This window comes from Nothobranchius furzeri, chromosome 2 (genome assembly GCF_043380555.1).
Source record: "Nothobranchius furzeri strain GRZ-AD chromosome 2, NfurGRZ-RIMD1, whole genome shotgun sequence".
Classification (NCBI taxonomy): Eukaryota; Metazoa; Chordata; class Actinopteri; order Cyprinodontiformes; family Nothobranchiidae; genus Nothobranchius; species Nothobranchius furzeri.
The window spans coordinates 86453179-86478359 of record NC_091742.1 but is presented as its reverse complement, the minus strand read 5'-3'; the positions used below and the strand labels follow the sequence as shown (position 1 = coordinate 86478359).

The 25181-nt window shown below is 46.3% G+C and overlaps 1 protein-coding gene across 15 annotated transcripts in view; it reads left to right on the top strand.

The window, feature by feature from the left end:
- LOC107373330 (NACHT, LRR and PYD domains-containing protein 12) overlaps window positions 1-25181 on the top strand; it is a 306418-nt gene that overhangs the window by 10619 nt on the left and 270618 nt on the right. For 13 of the 15 annotated variants that reach the window (XR_011519105.1, XR_011519106.1, XR_011519104.1 and 10 more), the window contains exons 2-7: window positions 399-590; window positions 2676-2911; window positions 4091-5903; window positions 6734-6910; window positions 10202-10375; window positions 12576-12749. Coding sequence is in view for 7 of the 15 variants with exons in the window: in XM_070548110.1 (XP_070404211.1) it covers window positions 466-590; window positions 2676-2911; window positions 4091-5903; window positions 6734-6910; window positions 10202-10375; window positions 12576-12749 (2699 nt within the window). In the remaining 8 variants the exon portion in view is untranslated. Of the gene's footprint in view, window positions 1-398; window positions 591-2675; window positions 2912-4090; window positions 5904-6733; window positions 6911-7012; window positions 10179-10201; window positions 10376-12575; window positions 12750-17076; window positions 23759-25181 lie in introns of those variants that run through there. The other 2 variants (XM_070548113.1, XM_070548114.1) reach the window with 2 other exon arrangements.

Genomic DNA, 25181 nt, shown 5'->3' with positions numbered 1-25181 from the left:
TGCATCAGTGAGTTTGCGGCCGCTGTGCAGGGGGAGGGGGGAGAGGGCTGAAGCAGAAACTACCGTTGTTAAAAGAAATGTGTTTAACTTTGAAAATGTAGGCGCAATTTTAATTGTCAAAGACTCCAGCGAACCATTAGTTCATTTTGCTCAAATAGAAATTGAGGCCTGCCTCTAATTCTGGTCCTCCTTCCAATAAAGGCCTGGAGCTTGATGAGCTTGAGTCAAATACAGGCCAGGGCCTGTATTAGAGGATTTACGGTAAACACATTTTCAGACTTAATGGAGGCACATATATTTACTATTAAATGTTAAATGACTCATTATTCTGCCTGTGGAAATGAGTTCCAGAGATATTTCTGTTTGTTTTGAGTGAAACTCTCCATCTGACTCTTTAGTCCTGATTCTTTACTGGTGAATCCCAGTCAGTCTAACTGGTTCCTCTCAGACTGACTGAAGAGGAAGATGGGCGTTTCTGTGGAGGAAGAGAACAGAGCTGAACCTCCAGAACCCAGCTGTCTGTCTATGAAGAGTGACTGGTCCAAGGATAAACCTCCAGAATTCAGTGGATCTGGACCTTCAGACACAAAGTAAGAAAAGTGTTTCTAACTGATTCATTTGACTCCTCAGACAGAAAAACAGGATTTCTGCTGATTTCTGGTAGAACTGATGAATTATTGGAGTTCTAAAGTGTTAAAAACAAAGTTGACCAGGTGGAAATGCAGCTCTTATCAGAGCATCAGAAACAGTTTTTACTCTAACTTTCTGTCAGTTTGTTCAGTTGTGATTAAATGAGAGATTTTATTGTTTATGATAAATGATAAATGACCTGCACTTGTATAGCGCCTCTCAGAGTAAGGACTCCAAAGCGCTTTACACTACAGTGTATCATTCGTCTGCAGGTGGTTCAGAATGCCTGTGCTCGGCTTCTGACCAAGTCCTCCAAACACACCCACATCACCCCGCTTCTCCTCCAGCTTTACTGGCTGCCAGTCAACTTCAGGGTTCATTTCAAGATCCTGGTTCTGGTCTATAGGGCCTTACATGGACAAGCACCATCTTACATTGGTGATCTTCTCAGTCCCTACACCCCCAGCAGGTCCCTGAGGTCCAGTGATCAAAGCCTACTGGTTGTGCAGCACCAGGCTAAAGACCAAAGGTGACAGATCATTTGCTGCTGTGGCCCCCAGACTCTGGAACTCTCTCCCCCTGAGCCTGAGATCAGTGGACTCACCCCCAAATTCCACTACCTCCGCTCCGCTCCGACACGAACGCCGGAGCAAAATCGGTCCCGTTGTAGTCAATCAGAGCAATTCCACTACTGCGGCCGTGCTCCGGCAGTGCGGCGCCGTGCGCCGCCCTCTGTTCCGGCGTCCGGCAAAAATAGAATCGATCCTATTTTTGCCGGACGCCGGAGCACCTCTGCAGTAAATGGACAGAAATCACCACCGCCCAACAGGAAAAGGAGCAAGCACAACTTCTGTTTTTCACAATAAATCGATAAACAAAAAGTGTTTTTTGTTTCATATGCACAGGTTTAACAACTTTTAACAACTATCAATGGCGGCTGAACTTTAAATGCACAAAAGTAAGCCATAAATACAGTTTCCACTATCAAAGTAGTCACATTTTGTTGATCCAAACACTGCTGATCTATCAACACTAATGATGGGCAGATTAAACAGTTCATGCCGATGCTTCTCCCACACAACGGGTGTTTGGATCTAACTTCCGCGTTTATTGCTCGGACTGTATCGCAAGATCTTGAAAATCCCGCGCATGCTTGTTTGCCCACCTCAGGTCTCCGCACCGGAGCGGAGCCGTTGTAGAGCGCATACCAGTAAAAATTGAGTTCGGAAGCGAGCGGCTGCGGAAGGCGGGGGCGGACCGCAGCGGAGCGGAGCGGAGGTAGTGGAATTTGGGGGTCAGTGGTCTCCTTTAAAAAGCAGCTGAAGACTCACTTGTTCAAGCTGGCTTTTGTATGACCTTCTTCACCACTCTCTTTATTCTGCTCTCCCCACCTATTCCACCTTCCTCAGGATCCACTGATTTCCCTCTTTCCTATTCATTCTCTCTCTCTTTCTTAACATTTCTTCTTTTAAATCGCAATAGCTTATTCTTGCTCATTTTAAATATATTTTTAAACATTTTCGAAATGCTTTTTTATAGTTTTACAATTTTTATACTTTTTGTTTTTGTGAAGCGCCTCGTGATTTTTATCTTGAGAGGCGCTATAGAAATTATATTTTCTTCTTCTTCTTCTTCTTCTTCATCCATTCACACACACATTCACACACTGGTGGGGATGAGAGGTGAGGGTGCCGAGCACAGGCGCCTCCGGACCCTCCGACCACCACCAGAAGGCAAGGTGGGTTAAGTGTCTTGCCCAACACAACAGCAGAATTCTCTGTCCGGAGCCGGGATCGAACCTGCAACCTTCCGATTACTGGACAACCCGCTCAACCTGTTGAGCTACTGCTGACTAGTCTGAAGACGTTTCTCCAGAATCACAGCAGGATGAAAGTTTGTCTAAAAGTTTGAACACATTTAACATTTCATGTCTGAAGTCCTAAATCTGGAGCTCTATACAGGCTGTTTGCTGCCAGCAAGAAGCTTCCAGAACATCAGAAAGAGTCCAGTTGGTTCTCAGTCATGATGACAAAATGTCTTCACAGAGGGAGGAAGAGGAGTGCTGTTGGTGAGGAGGACCAGCTGTCCTGCTGTTCTTTGTGTCAGGACGTCCTGAAGGATCCAGTCTCTACCAGCTGTGGACACTGGTTCTGCAGACAGTGCACCATCTCATACTGGGACCAGTCTGCTCCATCAGGACTCTCCTCCTGTCCCCAGTGTGGGAACAGATCCAGAACCAGAAGTGGACTGCAGACAGCCAATCAGAGCAGCTCAGGACCAGGTGAGACGTTTCTGGTTACCTGTTGGTTTAAAACACGGTGTTTGGTTCAGAATGAAGATTTCAGGGGCCTCATTTATCAAGCTTTCTTACGCAAAAAACGGGGTCGGAAAACTGCGTAAGCAACTTTCCACGCAAACTTTGGGATTTATGAAAGAAAACTTAGCAGAAAAATGTGCGCAGCTTTAAGTTGACTAAGGACCTCGCTTACACACATTTTGGACATGGAGAGCACCTGCAGTGCTGCTGCTGAGAAGGATACAATTATGAAGTCCGGCAGCGTTATCACTTGTACCGCTTCATACACACACAGAACAAGCCCCCCCCCCCCCCCCCCCACATGCACACGCATGCGCGCGCACACACACACACACACACACACACAGCCTGAAGCGCAGAACACAGAATGCTGAATATCAGCAGGGGGGCAGAATTAGACAGAATGTCATGCATCTGTGACAGACTGACAGTGTGAGCGTCCTGTCACCGTGACCTGATTGATCATGCGCCCTGGCTACTTTGCCAGATGAGATCCCTGTTTGGCTGACTGGTTAGCTCCTTTCACCCGGGAGTCTGGGGATCGAATCTTGATCGGACCATTTTTTTTATATCCGCCACAGATCTCTCTAAAGAACTCACAACATTGACGGCTTCAGCAACGCTGTGCCACTCCGTGGATTTTCTCTTATTTGTTTTTCAAAAGTACTTCCTTTCATTTCTCCACCTCACCCACAGGTACCTCAATTTCTGCTTGTGAAATAGCGCTGCCTTGATCTGCCTTGATCTACGGTCGCCATGTCATTGGCAGAGCGCTGCAACAGCCGGCTTATGTAAATGCATGAGGTCCACAAGGCACTTTGCATTGACTATTTATGGCAGTAAGTGGGCGTGGTGAGGGCGGGATGTGACCAAAAAGCAGCTGAGAAACTTTCTCGTTAGTCTCTGATTTATGAAGCGGAGATTGCGTGCAGCTGTGCGTACTCCATGTTTGATAGATCACAAACCTACTTGGCGTAGGTACATTATTTTTGCTGAGCTTAAGTACGGTTTTAGTAAGGATTCTACACAATGTTTGATAAATGAGACCCCTGATCTTTATGAAGATGATTCAGATTGAACTACCAATAAAATGTTGGAGGTTCTGCTGCAGCATTCAGATCTGCTCTGTGTCACATTTCTCAGCAGATGTTGGTCTGCAGAAGGTTCTAGAAGAACATCGGCCCAGTGTGAGGAGCAGATGTGAACGTGTGACTGAAGGAAGTGATGAACCAGGAAGTAGAACCCTCCTGAACAGGATCTACACTGAGCTCTACATCACAGAGGGACAGAGTGAAGAGGTTCTTACCCAACATGAGGTGGAGCAGCTGGAGACCGCTTCCAAGACCAAGAGGCTCCATGGTGCTCCAATCAGGTGCCAGGACATCTTTAAAGCCTTACCTGATGAAGACGAAGACCAACATAAAGATAAAGTTAAAGCCATCAGAGTGGTTCTGACCAACGGCGTCGCTGGAGCTGGAAAAACCTTCTCAGTGCTGAAGTTCACTCTGGACTGGGCCGAGGGCTTGGAGAACCAAGATGTCCATGTGGTGCTTCTGCTTTCCTTCAGGGAGCTGAACTTGATCAGAGATGAGCAGCACAGTCTTCTCACGCTGCTCCGTGTTTTCTATCCAACATTCCAGAAGATCCCAGCAGAGAAGCTAGCTGTCTGGAAACTTCTCTTCATCTTTGATGGTCTGGATGAAAGCAGACTTTCACTGGACTTCAGCAGAAGTCAGCTGGTTTCTGAGGTCACACAGAGGTCATCAGTCCAGGTGCTGCTGACAAGCCTCATCAAGGGGAACCTGCTTCCCTCGGCTCTGGTCTGGATCACCTCCAGACCTGCAGCAGCCAATCAGATCCCTCCTTCATGTGTCCACAGGGTCACAGAAGTACGAGGCTTCACTGACGCCCAGAAGGAGGACTACTTCAGGAGGAGGTTCAGTGATGAAGAGCTGTCCAGCAGAATCATCTCCCACATCAAGACCTCCAGGAGCCTCCACATCATGTGTGGAATCCCAGTCTTCTGCTGGATCACTGCTACAGTTCTGGAGAACATGTTGACTACAGAGCAGAGAGGAGAGCTGCCCAAGACCATGACTGACATGTACTCACACTTCCTGCTGGTTCAGACCAAGAGGAAGAAGAACAAGTACCATGAAGGACCTGAGACCAGTCCACAGGAGCTGATGGAGGCTGACAGGGAGCTTCTTCTGAAGCTGGGGAGGCTGGCGTTTGAACATCTGGAGGAAGGAAACATCATGTTCTACCAAGAAGACCTGGAGCAGTGTGGTCTTGATGTCTCAGAGGCCTCGGTGTACTCAGGAGTTTGTACAGAGATCTTCAAAAGAGAGTGTGTGATGTTCCAGAAACCAGTCTACTGCTTTGTTCATCTGAGCGTTCAGGAGTTTCTGGCTGCAGTCTACATGTTCCACTGCTTCAGCAGCAGGAACACGGAGGTGATGAAGAACTTCCTGCGAGGAGACTACAGAAACTCATCTCTGGAGGACTTCCTGAAGAGAGTCATGGAGAAATCCCTCAGCAGTGAAAACGGCCACCTGGACCTGTTTGTCCGCTTCCTTCATGGCCTCTCTGTGGAGTCCAACCAGAGACTCTTAGGAGGTCTGCTGGGTCAGACACAGATCAGTCCAGGAACCATCCAGAGAACCATCAACAACCTGAAGGAGATGAACAGTTATAAAGTCTCTCCAGACAGAAGCATCAACATTTTCCACTGTCTGATGGAGATGAAGGACCTCTCAGTTTATCAGGAGGTCCAAAAGTTCCTGAAGTCAGAGAACAGATCAGAGGAACTCTCAGAGATCCAGTGTTCAGCTCTGGCCTACATGCTGCTGATGTCAGAGGAGGTTCTGGATGAGTTGGACCTGCAGAAGTACAACGCATCACCATGGGGACAACTGAGACTGATTCCAGCTGTGAGGAACTGCAGAAAGTTCAGGTGAGTCCAGATGTGTTGATGAGCATCATCAGTCAGTAGTAGTTATTAGAGCTGCGCAGTTTAAACAGAAAAATCACTTTAGTGAATGAAAAAGACGTCAAAGTGAATCAGAAGGTTGAGAGTCTGATTGTGGACAGACCAACACTCTCTGCTGCCTCTTTCTGCATCAGAGCTTTGTTGAGGGTGGACTTGGTTTATTTGGTTCCTTTTTCAAGAACAAACAACAAATCCATCACTGCTTTCTGGTGAAGTGTGTCCACACACACCTCACTGTTCCACATCAGAGCTCTGAATCCCAGTCCTGCTAAATCTCTGATGTTGTGGACTTTGAAAGCTGGACATCAGCAGCATGTTCCTGCGTGTGCACCTGAACAGTTGGAGCTGACAGGAACTGGAAGCAAAGAGATCATCTTTCCAACTGGACCTGTTCACTGAGCTGAACTCAGTCTAAAGGTTCTGAGCTCAGATGGAAACTAGAAAAGAGTCCAAATGTTTTCCTACAGCAGACGTGTTGATCCTGACTCTAGATCAGATCCTGCTGACAGACTGTGGACATGATGGAAGCAGAAATGGAACGCCATGTTCCCTCCTTCATCTGCAGATTAAAGCTAAACTAAGATTCTCATTAAAAGTCTGCAGGTGTGAAAGAGACTGAACAGATTCACGGGCTCATGTCAGACAGTCAGATGGACCAGATGAAGCACAGATGCGAAGAGCAGATGTTCATGAGATGATGACATCACTGTTTAGTCATCATCTGATTTCAGGATGTTTATCAGACAGATTCTCTGATTTTATTACAACTGACTTGAACTTTTCTCTCATCACAGAGCTGGTGATTGTTCTGAACTCTCAGAGACTCACCTTGAAGTTGTGTCCTCAGCTCTGAAGTCCAACCCGTCCCATCTGACAGAACTGGACCTGATTGTGAACTTCCTGTCTGATTCTGAAATGAAGATTCTGAGTTCTGGACTGGAGAGTCCAAACTGTAGACTGGAGGTTCTGAGGTCAGTTCACTGCAGCTGTTGGAGGTTTTCTGTGTTTAACCTTAAATAGTTTCTGGACACGTTGGGGGTGTCAAATATTGAGATCATGTGACCTGATGCCAGCATTCAACAATGGCCGTGTTCGAGTTGAGCAGCGCCTCGCCTGGAAAAGAGACGAGAGCAGACGGACGCAGCAGGGGGAGTGGCTGAAAGCCGGCGTTTACGTCGGACAGATTTCCCTACGTGTCGCTCGCAGGTGACGATGGCTGAAGATATCACGTTAGCGTTCACACTTATTTAATTTTACATTTTAATTCTGGTGCTTGTTAGCAACTGACACACATGCTTTTGGATATTATATATTGTAGACATGTGCATGTGAAGATATGACTGTAATAATAAGTAAAGGTTAGCAGCTGTAGGGTTTTAATAGGAAACGTGACAAAAGAACACAAATCACATTTATCTTTATGGCCTATATAGTTGTCATCATCAACGTAACATGATTTACAGAATACATGTGACCAACTAACATTTTGCGTTCTATCACTGGATGTTTTGCTCAAAATGGGAACCAATCAGAACTTAGATCAGGTGAGAGCCAGGCGTTTCCCGTCATGCCCTAGGTTTTACAGCCAGTGGAGAGCAACTGCAGCGCCTTGCTCCAAAATCTGCGGCCGCCTTGATCTCACGAGGTTATCGTTGGCGACGGTGGCGACGGTGGCACAGGAGTTAAGTGCTCGCCCCGTAATCGGAAGGTTGCTTGTTCGAGTCCCGCTCAGTCTGTCGCTGTCGTTGTGTCCTTGGGCAAGACACTTAACCCACGTTGCCTGCTGGTGGTGGTCGGAGGGACCAGTGACACCAGTGCTCGGCAGCCTCGCCTCTGTGAGTGTGCCCCAGGGCAGCTGTGGCTACATTGTAGCTCATCCCCACCAGGGTGTGAATGTGTGTGTGAATGGGTGAATGACTGATTGTGTTGTAAAGCGCCTTGGGGGGTTCTAGGACTCTAGAAGGCGCTATATCAAATACAGGCCATTTACGTAGGCATGACGTCAGAGCAAGTCGGCGTCAAGTCGGACACGAATCTAACCGGCATGCACTGCTCGCCGATCACTGGTGATCTAATCTGTGCAGAACTGGCTCATCTGGAACACGGCCAATATCCTCATTAGAGCTGTAGCGTAGTGTAGCGTAGCCAGGGAGTGCGCTATAGAAATGTTACACACATCCAGATAAATTGTAGGTAGTGCAAATAGTTATAGTTTTTCAAGCTTTTTTATTTAGTGATCCACTAATTTTATGTAAGATTCCGCTACCAGATTCTCTTCCTGTTTCGCCCGCGTTCATCTCCCGGCAACAGACAACAACCTCCGGGGTCAAAGGCGCTGCCTCGTCTCTATGGCAGATGTAGAAAATCACCTGGAATAGCCCCTTCATATCATAAGGAATCTTCTTTCAGACATCAGGAGAGCTGTTCTTGTGGTAGCTGTCTCTCCTCTGCGCTGGTTAGTGTGCTGGGTCTTTTTGGTTTATTTCTACGTGGTAACTTGTGCTTAACGTTGGTAAAGCTACCAAAGCTTGTGTCTGGATAAACTGTAACGTTTTGGTCTAGAGTTGATCTTTTGTTTGGTGTAGATCTCCCTTTTGGATGCATTTAGAGCGCTGTGGGCTTTTGATTTAGTTAAAATATCACCTTGAGTTTGGTTTGACCACCCAGTTTAGAGTTTGTACCTTTTGAGATCCTTATTTTGATCTAGAACCCAGTAGTGTTTTCCCAGTGGAACGTCTTTAACACTAGTTATTTGTACTTTTGTTTTAATTCCTCACAGCCCGTATTAGTTTTGTTTGTTAGTATTCCCAACCTGTGGGTGGAAAGATTGAAGTTTCTTTGTAAATAAACCTGATCATCATTTTAACTTTTAAATCTTCTGTTATTGTCCCTTCCTTTATGCCCACGAGCCAGACTCTCCAGGAAGGGTCGTAACACCACTCGCCACATACACAAGAGTGACAAAAACAAGCAGCATGGAGAAAGAAACTCCGTCTCCAACCACCTCTCAGGCTCAGCAGCCGGCACTCTGAAGCTCCACATGTCACCAGAACACAACCCACCGCAACACAATAAAAGCAATGTTATACAAAATGGAAGGCCTGTAGTGTTTATTCTCTAACAGGACCAGTTTATTACATTTTTGGGGTATTTATTTGAGATTCTCTGGTTTTTATTAATCGTGCAACAGAAAACTAGTCGTTAGATTAAATCGTCTAAATAGTCATTAGAATATATTTGGTGTGTTTTTACTGTGTTTAGTTTCTAATTCCATTTTTGGTTCTTTTTAAAACACAGGAAAGGTTTTTCTTTACCTTGCTGACGTACGTGTCCCTACAGTGCAAAACATCCTCAGAGCTGAGGCTGATGGTGGCGTCACTTCCTACTCCGTTTATCCGCGGGCAGCAGAGGACGTTGTCGCCCTCTGCTGCCCGCTCTCCCCTCTCCGATGATGCAGTCCCATGCGCGATCCAATGAGTAAACTCCATCGTCTCTGATCATGGTCCCACATCCACGTCTCCTTATCTCGATAGCTTCTTTTATCCATCTTTTGTATTTCTGTTGTTCGCTGTTTATGATCCTTGTGTTGTCCCAGTCCATTACATGGTTTTCTCTTGTGCAGTGATCTGTTACGGCTGACTTCTTTATTGTACTTTCTGCTTCATGTTTTGCTGCTCTTGTGTGTTTTCGACTTGTTTCTTTCTCACACTCCTTTCTATGTTCTATTGTTCGTGTGTTGAGTTGGTGTCCGGTTTCTCCTATGTATGTTTTATTGCAGAGTTTGCATGGGATTTCGTAAACGACTCCACTTTTACGTCCAGCTGGTATCTTGTCTTTTGGGTGTACTAGTCTGTTTCTAACTGTTGCGTATGGTTTTGTTGGTGTGTTTATGTTGTGTTTTTCATTGTTGCTCTTATTTTATCCCATCAGTTGTGCCATGTCATCTGCTGTGAGGTTTGTTCTTTTGTGTAAAGTCTTGTCCTGTCTGATTCTGTTAACTACTATGTCTATGGTTTTTTGGGTTGGTGTTTTTGTGAACAAGGATGTGACGACTTTAGTTTATTTGGGATTAAAAGCAGGCTGTGGCTCATTTTCAGAGGATTTGTTTCATTTGGTTTAATGCGATCATAAAGGGCGTGTTGTCATTTCTGATTAATAACAGAAAAATAAAATTATTAATTTAGTTTAAATTATTTAGTTCATGTTTCTGTTTTAACCTGCATCCTGTTGGCTTCAGCTCACTGCTTTTATTCTTTATTCAGGTTGAGGAGATGCTACTTGTCAGAGATCAGCTGTTCTTCTCTGGTCTCAGCTCTGAAGTCCAACCCGTCCCATCTGACAGAACTGGACCTGAGCTTTAACAGCCTGTTTGATTCTGGAGTGAAGGAGCTCTGTGGTTTCCTGGAGAGTCCAGACTATAGACTGAAGGTTCTGAGGTCAGTTCTCTGCAGCTGTTGGAGGTTTTTCTGTGTTTAACAAACTAAAATCATTCACTCATTCTTCAGAATTAAATCATTTATAAATATTTTCTTCATGTCAAACATTTAAATTTTTTTTATAACTTTCCAATTTTTCCAAAAGTTTAAATAAACATCTTAGAACAAAAACAAGTTTCTGTTTGAACCTTTAAATAACTTTTACTGAATAAAATATTAAACATCAGTTCATCGTGGTTTTGTGTTTCTGACTTAATAAAATAGATGAATTGTATTTAAATGGTTTAGTTCAGTAGGTCTCTGCTAGCAGCAACTATTGATGGGGTGTCTGGAGATAGAATATAGCTGAAATATGGAGGAAACACTATTGCAGGATGTTTAACTGTGTCAATAGTGAAAGGTTCAATATTCACTACAATTGTGGCCTGATTGTCTGAGCTGATGAAGTCCGTCTTGCTACTGAGAAAAAGTCATTAAACAAAGCGTGTGGCCTTGAGCAGTTCTCAGCAGAGCACATGTAGTATGCTAGTGGAAGAGTCCATGTGTTCCTCTCATTGTGCTTTACTGGTTTGTTGAAGCGTGCTATCTGACCTGATCACATGGTATCAGTTCTTTTACTTCATGTGGTGAAAGAAACAACTGGAAGAATATCCTGCATGGATAAAACAGGCCAGTTGCCCTGGCAACGGTTGTCTAAAGTGTTTGAGCAGATTCTGCTGGAAAGACTTCAAGAGTCTATAGCAGCAACTGATCATCAGTGTGGTTTAAAAGTCAGCGTAGTACTGACTTATGTATCTGTGCTCTAAAGGAAACTGGAAGTACGTCTCTGAGACAGAATCCATCGGTTTTTATGTGTTTTTAGACGCCTCCAAAGCCTTTGACAGAGTTCATCAGCATAAACTGGACCTACAACTACAAAGTAGAGGCTCCCCGCTGATAGAATCAGGATTTAGCATTTGTGGTCCTCTCACTAACTGATGCAGGTTCAGTGGGGTTATGGAAGTCTCTGAAGCCTTCACTGTATCTAATGGAGTCAGACAAGGTGGAGTCTTGTCTCCTGTCCTCTTTAAGCTGTACCTTGATGTCTGATGCTCTGAATGATCGCTAGACTGGGTGCTTGGTGGGCCACCTCCTTGTAAATCATTGAATGTATGCAGAAGATCTCGTCCTCTTGTGTCCCTACAGTGCTGGCATGCAGCAGCTGCTAGCTATGGTGAACAGTGAGACATCATGTTGAACCCTAAAAAGAGTCTTGTCATGATTGCTGCAACTAAAGAGGATCAGAAGCTGAGCTTTCCATCTTTTATTTAATGAACCAAGTCCTGGATGTGGTGAGAAGTCAGATATGTGGGGCCATTCTAAGAAGTGAAGTGTGTGATGATGAGGATGTAAAGAGACAGTGCTGTAAGCCGTACCTGCAGGCTAACACTCTGGTACAGTAACTGTGGCATGTGCTCAGACCAGGTTAAAGTGGCCCTTTGTCCTTCCTCTTGTACTCCCTTCTATAGGGCCCACTTGTGCTGCTCTTAAAGTCAGGCTGGAATGAAGAAACTACAAGTAGCTTATCAGGATGCATTTAGAATCCTCCTTAGGCTCCTCCCACCATGGACTTCTGCAGGTCAGATGTTAGTCAGGAGTAACGTCCCTACCTTTCATGCACTACTGAGGAACTACATGTAGAAATTCATGCGTGGTTTGAGTTTGTCAGCTAACATTGTAGTCGGAGCCTGTCAGCTTTAACATAGAGACACGAGGTATTCCTCAGGCCTTTTAAACACTGGAACAACTGCCTTTATGCTTTGTGATGGGAATGTGTTTGATTTGTTTTACACATTTTATACTTTTATTGTCTTTGTTTATTTTATTTATTATTTTATCTTCGGTGTCTCGTGATATGGACACATTTTTATTTTTTATTTTTTCTTATTTAATACAGTGTGGTCATTTGATGTTTTTTACCTTTGGCTGGCACGTTTCGGCCGGAACATCCGCCTTAGTCAGAGCCGCCAGCTGTTCGTGGCGTCACTTCCGTTTTTGTGCGGGCAGCAGAGGACGATGTTGTCCTCTGCTGCCCGCACATAATTATGAACCAAAACACAGAACGAACATTCAGAAGAGTTTTAGAGTTTCATTTAGTTCATGTTTCTGTTTTAACCTGCATCCTGTTGGCTTCAGCTCACTGCTTTTATTCTTTATTCAGGTTGAGGTTCTGCAGCTTGTCAGAGATCAGCTGTTCTTGTCTGGTCTCAGCTTTGAAGTCCAACCCGTCCCCTCTGACAGAACTGGACCTGCGTGAGATCATCCTGTCTGATTCTGTAGTGAAGGAGTTCTGTGGTTTCCTGGAGAGCCCAGACTGTAGACTGAAGGTTCTGAGGTCAGTTCTCTGCAGCTGTTGGAGGTTTTTCTGTGTTTAACCTTAAATAGTTTCGGGACGGGGGGGGGTCAAATATTGAGATCATGTGACCTGATGCCGACATTCAACAATGGCCTTGTTCGAGTTGAGCAGCGCCTCTCCTGGAAAAGAGACGAGAGCAGACGGACGCAGCAGGGGGAGTGGCTGAAAGCCGGCGTTTTAAGTCAGACAGATTTCCCTACATGTGTCGCTCACAGGTGACGATGGATGAAGATATCACGTTAGCGTTCACACTTGTTTAATTTTAAATTTTAATTCTGGTGCTTGTTAGCAACTGACACACATGCTTGTGGATACCATATATTGTAGACATGTGCATGTGAAGATATGACTGTAATAATAAGTAAAGGTTAGCAGCTGTAGGGTTTTAATGGGGAATGTGGCAAAAGAACACAAAACACATTTCTCTTTTTGGCCTATATAGATGTCATCATCAACGTAACATGATTTACAGAATACATGCGACCAAGTAACATTTTGCGTTCTGTCACTGGACGTTTTGCTCAAAATGGGAACCAATTGTCTAGGAAGACCCGTGAAGACGCCAAACACAGAAAAGTAGATAAAAACATCTTTTATTTGCTGCAGAGTTACCAGGTGGGTGAGGCTGGAGACAAGAGTCGGAGACAGGCGATGGTCGTAAAGGCAGGCAGCGTAAAAGGCAGGGGTCAGGAGAAAAACGAGGTCCGGAGGTAGAGATCAGGCAGGGTGGATGGCTGGAGATTTTACTGGCAACGGCTTTCAATAATCTAGCAATGACTGGGTAGCTGAATGGATCTTATACAGCAGGAGGAGTATGTGTGTGTAATGAGCTGAGGAGTCAGGAGCAGGTGAAGTGGATGAAGCTGATGACAGGAACAGGTGGAATGAATGAAGTAGATTGTGGTTGCCAGGGGAAACAGGGCTTGTCAGGAGCTTGGTGAAGGGACCAGATGAGCTGAATGAAGGTTAAATGAGGAGGCAGAGGAGGGTGAAGGATGGGAGTCATGACAGAATAACCCCCCCCCCCACCCCGCGCTCAAGGGCGGATTCAAGACACCCACAGGAAACCAGAGCTGGGCAGGAGGAGGGGAACCAGGAGGGAGGGCCAGAGCAGGGTGGGAGGATGGGGACCAGGAAAGAGGGCCAGAGCAGGGCGGGAGGAGGGGGACCAGGAAGGAGGGCCAGAGCAGGGTGGGAGGAGGGGGACCAGGAGGGAGGGTCCGAGCAGGGCGGGAAGAGGGGGACCAGAAAGGAGGGCCAGAAGAGTCTGGGGGGCCGGCGACGGGGAACCAGGAGCCGGGACTGCGGGAGTCTGGGGGGGGCTGCAACGGGGAACCAGGAGCCGGGACTGTGGAAGTCAGGGGATAGACACTGGAGGACGAGGACTAAGAGGGGACTCTGCACTACGACTAAGAGGGGACAATGGACTATGACTAAGAGGGGACAATGGACTATCACTAAGAGGGGACACTGGACTACGACTAAGAGGGGACACTGGACTACGGCTAAGAGGGGACACTGGACTACGGCTAAGAGGGGACACTGGACTACGGCTAAGAGGGGACACTGGACTACGGGTAAGAGGGGACACTGGACTACGGCTAAGAGGGGACACTGGACTACAGCTAAGAGGGGACACTGGACTACGGCTAAGAGGGGACACTGGACTACGGCTAAGAGGGGACACTGGACTAAGGCTAAGAGGGGAATCTGGGACTGGTGGGGACTCAGGGGACTCTGGAGACAGGGACGTAGTCTCTGGGACTGGTGGGGACTCAGGGGACTCTGGAGACAGGGACGTAGACTCTGGGACTGGTGGGGACTCTGGAGACAGGGACGTAGACTCTGGGACCGTTGGGGACGTAGACTCTGGGATTGGTGGGGACTCTGGAGACAGGGACGTAGACTCTGGGATTGGTGGGGACTCTGGAGACAGGGACGTAGACTCTGGGACCGTTGGGGACGTAGACTCCGGCACCGGTGGGGACGTAGACTCTGGAGACTGGTGGGGACGTGGACTCTGGAGACTGGTGGGGACGTAGACTCTGGAGACTGAAGGGACTCAGGGAACTCTGGAGATGGGAACTCTGGAGACAGGAACATGGACTGGTGGAGACGGGAACTCTGGAGACAGGGATGTAGACTTTGGGACTGGGGGAGGTGGGAACTCTGGAGACGGGAACTCTGGAGACAGGGACGTAGACTCTAGGACTGGGGGAGACGGGAACTCTGGGGACAGGGACGTAGACTCTGGGACTGGGGGAGACGGGAACTCTTGAAAAGGCTGGACCGGAACCTCGTGGAAGGGCTGAGTAGGATGTGATGCATCCTCCGGGACCACCGCCGAGGCAGGATGCGATGCGTCCTTGGGGACCACCGCCGAGGCAGGATGCGATGCGTCCTCTGGGACCACCGCCAGAGCAGGATCCGGTGCGTCCTCCGTGACCACCGCTGGAGCAGGATGCGATGCGTCCTCCGGGACACCGCCAGTGCCCGAGCAGAATGCCATGTGTCCTCCGGGACCACCGCCAGAGCAGGATGCGATGCGTCCTCCGGGACCACCGCCGGAGCAGGATGCGGTGCGTTCTCCGGGACCACCACCGGAGCAGTATAGGGTGCGTCCTCTGGGACCACCTCCGGAGCAGGATGCGGTGCGATCTCCGGGACCACCGCCAGAGCAGGATGCGGTACGACCTCCGGGACTACTGCCGGAGCAAGATGCGGTGCAACCTCCGGGACCACCGCAGGAGCAGGATGCAATGCGACCTCCGGGACCACCGCAGGAGCAGCATGCGGTGCGGGCGGGTGGTGTTTGGATGGGGGTTGCTGGCGACTGTTCCAGCGTCGTCGTCGGGTGGAGGGAGAGACGGCATCAACAGGGACAAGGGAAAGGAAACCGGATCTGATGGGAGTAGGTGAGTACTGATGCCCCGGGACAGACAGAGTGATTCGGAGGCATGAACAGGACACGAGCAATGGCCAAAGGTCTCCTGCAGACGCCTGGCAAACTCCCAAAAGGACACCGATCTGGACGGACGCACCAAAATATAATCCATAGCCCACACCAGGGCGTTACCACCCAGAATGGATATCATGAACGAGACCTTTTCATGATCCGAGGAAGCCAGGTCCAAATAACGAGCGCAGGCTTCAATATAAGTCCGGCAAGTTTCTGGGTCTCCACAGTATCTGTAATGGAGAGTTGTTGATGTAGTCCAGGATTCTGCTGGATCCATGTCAGGTCAGATGAAAAGTAAAAAAAAAAAATTCCCAAGCACTGGGTCAGCATTGGGTCTAATTTTTTGGCCAGATTATTCTGTCATGAACAGAACTAGGAAGACCCGTGAAGACGCCAAACACAGAAAAGTAGATAAAAACGTCTTTTATTTGCTGCAGAGTTACCAGGTGGGTGAGGCTGGAGACAGGAGTCGGAGACAGGTGAAGGTCATAAAGGCAGGCAGCGTAAAAGGCAGGGGTCAGGAGAAAAACGAGGTCCGGAGGCAGAGATCAGGCAGGGTGGATGGCTGGAGAATTTACTGGCAACAGCTTTCAATAATCTGGCGATGACTGGGTAGCTGAATGGATCTTATATAGCAGGAGGAGTAGGTGTGTGTAATGAGCTGAGGAGTCAGGAGCAGGTGAAGTGGATGAAGTAGATTGTGGTTGCCAGGGGAAACAGGGCTTGTCAGGAGCTTGGTGAAGGGACCAGGTGAGCTGAATGAAGGTTAAATGAGGAGGCAGAGGAGGGTGAAGGATGGGAGTCATGACACCAATCAGAACTTAGATCAGGTGAGAGCCAGGCGTTTCCCATCATGCCAGGTTTTGCAGCCAGTGGAGAGCAACTGCAGCGCCTTGCTCCAAAACCTGCGGCCGCCTTGATCTCATGAGGTTATCGTTGGCTACGTAGGCATGACGTCAGAGCAAGTCGGAAACAAACCTAACCGGCATGCATTGCGCGCTGATCACCGGTGATCTACTCTGCCCAGAACTGGCTCATCTTGAACACGGCCAATATCCTCATTAGAGCTGTAGCGTAGTGTAGCGTAGTGTAGCGTAGCGTCGATGACGTCAGCGACTTGATTCTAAAAATTCTACAACGTAACCCAGTAGTGTTTGCCCAGTGGGACGTCTTTAACACTAGTTATTTGTACTTTTGTTTTAATTCCTCACAGCCCGTATTAGTTTTCTTTGTGAGTATTCCCAACCTGTGGGTGGAAAGATTGAAGTTTCTTTGTAAATAAGCCTGATCATCATTTTAACTTTTAAATCTTCTGTTATTGTCCCTTCCTTTATGCACACGAGCCAGACTCTCCAGGAAGGGTCGTAACACCACTCACCACATACACAAGAGTTACAAAAACAAGCAGCATGGAGAAAGAAACCGTCTCCAACCACCTCTCAGGCTCAGCAGCCGGCACTCTGAAGCTCCACATGTCACCAGAACACAACCCACCGCAACACAATAAAAGCAATGTTATACAAAATGGAAGGCCTGTAGTGTTTATTCTCTAACAGGACCGGTTTATTACATTTGTGGGGTATTCGTTTGAGGTTTTCTGGTTTTTATTAATCGTGCAACAGAAAACTAGTCGTTAGATTAATCGTCTAAATAGTCATTAGAATATCTTTGGTGTGTTCTTACTGTGTTTGGTTTTGTTGGGTAAATTATGGATACATTATTTTAAACGAAACTCATCCAGCTTATTCTTCCCTGGCAACAGACAGGCGCTTGACCTTGCCTCTTCCCAGTCCTAGCTTATCAGTAAGAACGCCCTGTGCCAGCGCATGGTTGTCTCCCTAAATGTGTGTGCGTTTTATCATTTCAATGTGTCTTTTAATAAATACTCTTGGGAGGGCTTTGGTCCGACGAGAGAGCAAAGAGACCATCGACTCGTGTGTATCATTTTATCTCTCTCTCTCCACTTTGGAAAATCTAAATGGTTTTTAATTAATAAGATCAAAATGGGTTAAATTGATCAGCTCGATAATAAATCCGCTGCGTGGTGAGCTTTCCCTTCAGGTAACCCTGGATGGGAAAATGAAAATACCTAACATTTTGGTGCCATGAACCCGTCGTGCAGTTCGGCCGCTGGGGGGGTCTCCGGGGAGTCGTTTCCTGCTTCGGTCCGGGGAGGCAGGTTTGTTTTCCCGGCTGGCTGGATGGCTCTGTGGGGCTCCCCTCTCTGGCTGTCTCACGCGCGTCTGACGTCGGGGTGTCTCCGCCGCGCAAGGGGGGATTGGGATTGGGATTGATTGGAGGAGTGGGTGAGTACCTCTTTTTTGTAGCCTTGCATTTATAAAGTTGGTTGACTTGACAGTGTGTTTATTTATGTGTCTGCCTTCCGGACGCGGAAGACGTTCCGCATTTCGGCAAACGGTCTTGGACGGTCCCGGTGAAAGAGATGTGAAAAAGAAGGTGACGTAGTCGCCGAGTCGCGCCTAGGCCCGGCTGTCGGTACCCGACCTGTATTACTTGAAAAGAGGTGAAAAAGATTATACAGGAAGTTCCGGCGCTACTGGGGAAGGCTGAAAGGCGATCGGAACTGCAGACTGATGGAACTTATGGAAATAAACGAAACAATTAATACATGATATAATGGACTTGAATGAGTCTCTTGTAAACACACTGACAATGTCGAGTGGATTGTTTAACGTTTCCCTGTTGCTGCTGAGTTACGAAAAGATTTGGACACCGCTGCTTTTGGGCTTAAAACCTCAAGTCGAACTAAAAATTCATGAGTTCTGTGCTCCTCATCGTTTTTTTTTTTTTTTTTTTTTTTTTTTAGTGTTGTGTCGTGTCCGTCCGCCGCTTGCTGATCATCGTTGTTTGTGTGGCTTTGTGGGTCTGTGCTGAAGAGCTTCAGCTGTCCTTTGATCCTTCTGGGTGTGTGAAAACTGGCCAGTTCTGTGTTCCTCATCAGGCTTTTGGTGTTGTGTCTGTTATTTTCGTCCGCCGCTTGCGGCTCTTGGTTGTCTGTGTGGCTTTGTGGGTTTGGTGGTGCCGAAGCTCTGCGTTTGAGAGTTTCGGCTGTCTGAGTGTTTGAAAGCTCCAGTTTTGGCCTGGTTCCTATGAGAAAGGTGTGTGTGTCCGAGGTTTTGAGCCTGGTTCGGTTCGAGTGTGTGAAAAACCTGCAGGTTCTGTTCAGTTCAGTTCTGTGTGTGTGTGTGTGTGTGTGTGTGTGTGTGTGTGTGTGTGTGTGTGTGTGTGTGTGTGTGTGTGTATGTGTGTGTGTGTGTGTGTATGTGTGTGTGTGTGTGTGTGAAGAATTGACTGGAGTCCGACGGGTGTGTACGGAGAGGGAAAGTGACAGGGAAGTTGTTGGGTTAAGGATACATTTGGAAGATTTGGGGAAATTTAACCCTTTAGGTCTGTGGACACGTATACGCGTCTTTTGAACAGGTCTTATTTGGGACATTGTAACAGCAAAACTCTGCCTCCCTGAGTTTCAGTTCCAATTCAGCTTTAAAAATGTTTGGAATGATTTAAGGTCTAATATGCGACCCCTTTAGGTCCCAATATAAAATATAGTTATGAATTCATATAGTCCAGGCTGTGCTGAAAATGCTGATACCGAATAAGGCAGTGATTATGGTTTTTATTTTGGGAATACAAAGGAAAATTCTAAATTAGTCAAAAACGGCAAATTGCACCCTTAACCCAGAGGGTTACGGTCCGGTCAATGAGCGTGGGAGAGAGTTAAAGTCCAATGAGCCACATTTCCACCTTCTGCCCCAGAACGGGGAATTATAGAAACCCTCCGAGTGCAGGTTAATCCACATCGTGGCTGCGCCTGGTTTTTACTGACCAAATAATATCTTATCAATTGAGTGAAGGCCCAAGGGCTATAAAATAAAAGTAGAAGTCAAATGAAATGAAATTAAAAATCAAAATGGTGGTCAAAAGGGAGTCTCCAAATTGTAGTTTTACCCTAAAATGAAAACAAATTAGACGTTGAAAGAGCTCCTGCAACAAACCAAAATAAAAGTGGCACAACAATTAATTATTTTTTGCTCTTGTGACCCGAGTATTTTATTTATTTATGGTGGATGGTTATGACTATGGATGAAAAGTTTGGTTTAAAGTTATCTAGATTACACACTGTTCCCCTGCTATCCTGTGACTGACCCGTCATATTGATCCTTTACATGCAGTTAATTGTTTATTGGGTTTTTCTTTTTCCTTTTACTTTCTGGCAGTACTAATTTCCAAAACCTTCATATCCAGACAGGGGATTTTGGATGGTGACAACCCAAAACCCGGGTATATATGAGGCTCAGTAGTGCCGGTTTGCATTCAAAAATACAGATGGGGTATTCCAAATTAGTGGTTGTCATCACGTGAATCTCTCCAATATCTGATACTCTGTTAAACTGTTTAGAAGTCTGAAGGGATGTGAGATGTGGCTTTCTTTTTCTTGTTGGTTTATGGTGGCCACCTTAAAATCTTCATTTGGTTGGCATTTTCTTTCTTCGAGCGCCTTGATGCCTGCAAGCCATAGGAATTGGATTTGGGGTTAATGTGAAATCTGTACAATTTTTTTTCTTTTAGTTTGACAAATTGTTCTTTTACGGCTTGTACTGAATCGAATGGTGGACCGATAGTGACCGTCTGCGGTGAATCATTTGTTTGGTGTCCTGCCAAATGTCTCAGTTTAACTACCTCAGTCCTTCCCGGAATGTAAACACCAGCCAGAAAATCCCAGTCAAACCAAAATCCCAGTTTAGGCCCAGAGTTAAACAATTATCTATCTGTTCATCCTAACTTGGTTTGCCCTCACACCGGTAATCATGAAATGCTTTGAGAGACTACTCCTTCAGCACATAAAGGATCACCTCCCCCCAGAATTCGACCCCCACCAGTTTGCATACCGTGCAAACAGATCAACAGAAGACGCCATTGCCACAGCCCTCCACGCTGTGCTGAGTCACCTAGAGCAGCGGCAGAGCTACGTCCAAATGCTCTTTGTGGACTACAGCTCAGCCTTTAATACAATCATCCCGGACATCCTCATCAACAAACTGGTCACTCTTGGCCTCCCTCCTCTCACATGTGCCTGGATAAAGGATTTCCTCACAAACCGGCCCCAGACTGTGAGACTCGGCCCTCATCTCTCCTCCACTCACACACTGAGCACCGGCTCCCCACAGGGCTGTGTGCTGAGCCCCCTCCTGTATTCTCTGTACACCCACGACTGCAGTCCGACCCACAATAACACTCTCATCATCAAGTTTGCTGATGACACCATAGAGCTGAGGAAAATAGTCAAATATTCGATGCATCGGGATGCGGACATAAACGATTCTGCATCGTAGAAGAGTACGCCATAATTGATTATAGTGGAATGTAGTTTTGTTTTTTTAATGCGGCACCAACGCACCATCCATATCTGTCAGAGTGAGCATCCTCCACATTTACCTCCGCCTTAATGTGGTACTGCAGGGCTGAGCGCTGGAGTAGTAACCTGAGACCAAACCGGAACCGAATCAGCCCGACCGGTTCTGTTGGATTTGGGCCGTGAATTATGTTAATTGAATGGGTTGTCACGCGGCGCGCTCCGCTCGCTCGATCAGTGACTGAGAGAGAGAGAGAGAGAGAGAGAGAGAGAGAGAGAGAGAGAGACACTGTCTGCTCACACAAGAGAGAGGATCGGAGGACGCTCCTCCAAACCGATGCTCCAAACACGCGTTATTATTTTCACAATTTAATTATTATTTCTCCTGGAAGCGCTCAGTCAGACTGCTTGTTGTAATGTAGGGAGATCCGGTCTTGGGGAGGGGGCGGGGTCAATGACGGTGGCTGCAGCGTGATCGTCTGTCTCTTATTTAGGGACACAGAGAAGTTAAAAGGAGAGAGAAATAGAAGTTCTTGTTCCACTTTATTATTTTGTGTCATGATGATAAACTGATGTTAAATTCAGCTTAAAGAGAAACTGGGAGGAAGCTTTGGTTCATTTTAGGTTACAGGAGATCTTGTCTCCCATCTGCTCCTCCAGAGACAGCATGGACATGAGGGTCACATGGTGAGGGTCACACAGGACAGGTTAGTGGAAAGGTTTGTAGTTAGCTGGTTAGTGAAGGAGATCCATCAGCTGGGTAATTTAATCCTAATCCAGCCCACAGCCTTCTGCTGGTGTTATTATCAGAAAGAATAAAACACACATCTTAAATATTATTGGAAGTGTGGAATTTGTTTTATGTTTTATTGTTTTCTGCATCAAACAGAACTTGATTCATTCTCTAACACTTCATAAACGAACCACTGGGTTCAAATAAAATAAACTAAGTCAAACATTTCATTTGGTGTTATTTCTGACACCCTTCAACTGTGGCATAAATATTTGACTCTAGAGCTGCTCAGAGACATTAAACACTCCTATATGAACCCATTATGTATTTGATTATTACATTATGTGTCCTGTAGGTTCTCAGTACCTTTTTTAGATTTTGTGAGTTTTTGCAAAGCGTGTTTTCTCAGCCTGAGGCATGGCGTTGAACGAGGAAACAGATTGTTTTACTTTGTTAAATCTTCTTAAATGTTTAAAATGTTTTGTCCTAACCTGTTGTGAATGGAGAGATTTTGAGGGATGGCAGGTTGTGTCAATTACGTTTTTGATTAAAAAAATAAAAAGCAATTATCTGATATCTGCTATTTATCGATGAAAACAAATCAATATGAAATAATCGTGTTGCATCGGGATATCGAATCGAATTGAATCGTTGACCCAATAATCGTAATCTAATCGAATCGGGAGACAAGTGAAGATTCACACCTCTATGACACCACGGTAGTCTGACTCATTTCGAAGGGAGACGAGGCAGAGTACAGAGAGGAAGTCCTGAAGTTGGCAGCATGGTGTTCAGAAAACAACCTGTCCCTGAACACCAAGAAAACAAAAGAGCTTATTGTTGACTTCAGAAGACACAGCACCGACTTGGCTCCCTCTACATCAACGGGGAGTGTGTGGAGAGGGTCCACACCTTCCGGTTCCTTGGTGTCCTCATCTCTGCTGACATCTCCTGGGCGGAAAACATCTCAGCGGTCATCAAGAAGGCCCAACAGCGGCTGCACTTCCTGAGAGTCCTCAGGAAGTACAAACTGAACTCCGACCTGCTGCTGACCTTCTACCGCTCGTCCATTGAGAGCCTGCTAACCTACTGTATCACGGTATGGTACGGCAGCTGCACCAAGGTGGATAGAGTGAGGCTTCAGAGTGTGGTAAAGACAGCACAGAAGATCATCGGCTGTCCTCTCCCCTCCATGATGGACATTTATTCCTCCCGCTGTCTCAGTGGGGCAGCAAACATCATCAAGGACAGCTCCCACCCTGGCTTCAACATGTTCAGACTGCTTCCCTCAGGGAAGCGCTACAGGTGCATTAATACAAAAACCCACAGACTCAAAAACTGTTTCTTCCCCAAAGCAATAACCACCCTGAACTCACACATGCACCGATAACACAGCCCCCCACTTCCCACTTCCTCCATTGACAACCACTATCTATTGATACCAAATTCCATGTGCAATAATTGTATATACATAACATTACTGTCCATATGTACAAAGCGCTGCAGAACTGTATCCCCCCCCCCCCCCCCCAAGTATGTTTTTTTACACTGAGTAGGAGATGCTCTGTATCTCACTTTACACCTGTATAGTGACAATAAATGCATTCTATTCTATTCTATTCTATTTCACCTACAAAATTTAGAGCCCATTTGACATAATCTGTACCTTACAAAATCCCACTATTACTTAAACAATCAATAATTGTCTCGCTGACTTTCAATGGTCAGCCAATTTTCTAAAATCCTTGTGGATGGTGGATTGTTTGCATTGTTTGCATCTTTGGGGCAGCAGTAGCTCAGGTGGTAGAGCGGGTTGCCTCATGATCGGAGGGTCATGGGTTCGATTCCAGCTCCCGCCAGGGGTATCTTGCTGTTGTGTCCTTGGGCAAGACACTTCACCCAACTTGCCTGTGTTAGTGGTGGTCAGCAGTGTTGGGAGTAACGCCGTTTAAGTATAACGGCGTTTCTAACGGCGTTCTTTTATAGGTAACGGAATAATCTAATTAATTACTTTTCCCGCCGTTACAACGCCGTTACCGTTACCGGGGACGGAATGTTGTGCGTTACTATGTGCTTGTAGAACGTTGAGCAGCAGGCTTTCTGACCGCCACACTTCAGCTGCAGCCAGGGAGAGAGAGGTGTCGACGCGCTAGGATGATGTCGACGCCAAAACAAAGTGGAGACTCACCTCTCACATCAGGAAGAATCTGCGTGTTTCGAGCGTTATCTGTTCTTTCATAATCCGTTGTTGAACTGTGATCGGCAGAAGCTTTTCCGGTTCGCGCCTCACTTTTTACAGCAGCGGCCCACGTCTTCTTTTATGAAAACGTCATTTCTGTTACTGATAAGGAAAAGCGTGCGTTAAGCAGCGCAGTGTGTTGAAGCTGTCATCAGCTGATCAGGGCTAGAGAGGCAGATGTTTTCATCCAAGAGCATCACGGCCCGTGAAGAACGAGGAAGATGTGATGAATGTCTACGGCTGCAGACCCCCCGCAGATTCGCTGCTGCAGGTGGGAATCTGCAGGTCTGCAGCCATGCCCTTATTGGCGTGACAGCGGGATGTCCCGAAGGTCCGCTCACCTGTTCACCGCTCAGACGTCCTGATCTTCTACCTTCCTAGATCATCCAGCTGTAACCTGTTTCTGATCATGTCTTTAGTCCCGCTGTAACACTGATGCATCAGTCTCAAACGACATGGAGCTCAGGTGTTATTAGAACTACCTGTGTGTGTGTTTACCACCCAGCTTCAGCTCTTCTGTGGTTGGGTCTGACCCATGTTAGTACATTTAAGTCCTCCATCAGATTCGTGCCTCTTCTAGTGTAATTTTAAAGGATATTTATTTATTTATTTAACCGTTACTAGATTACCAGCAACAGAAATGCTAGTAAAAACACACAATTATGTGAAGCTGGAAAAATCAGAATACTGTGCAAAATTACATTTATTTCTGTAATTTAACTAGACCGAGATACCATTTAAAGGCTCGGGAACCTTTACAGGTGTTTCTATTTGCAATTTTAAATTTTAGCTGATTGGGGTCTTGTTAAATATCACACAGTGACCTTTTAATAGTCTAGGTTAGTGTAATGTTCCTGTTAGTAGTTCCTCCTGTTAAGTGCTTATTTATTGAAATTATTCAGGTTTATAAAAAACATTTGGACATACATTTTATTATGTTCCAGTCATTAGTCATTTATATTTCACTATTGTAGTAATTCTTGCATTCTTTAATGAAAAAAGTAACTAAGTAGTTATTTTTGTTGGTAATTAGTTACTTTTATGATCTTGTAACTCAGTTAGTAACTGAGTTACTTTTTTGACAAAGTAATCAGTAACTATAACTA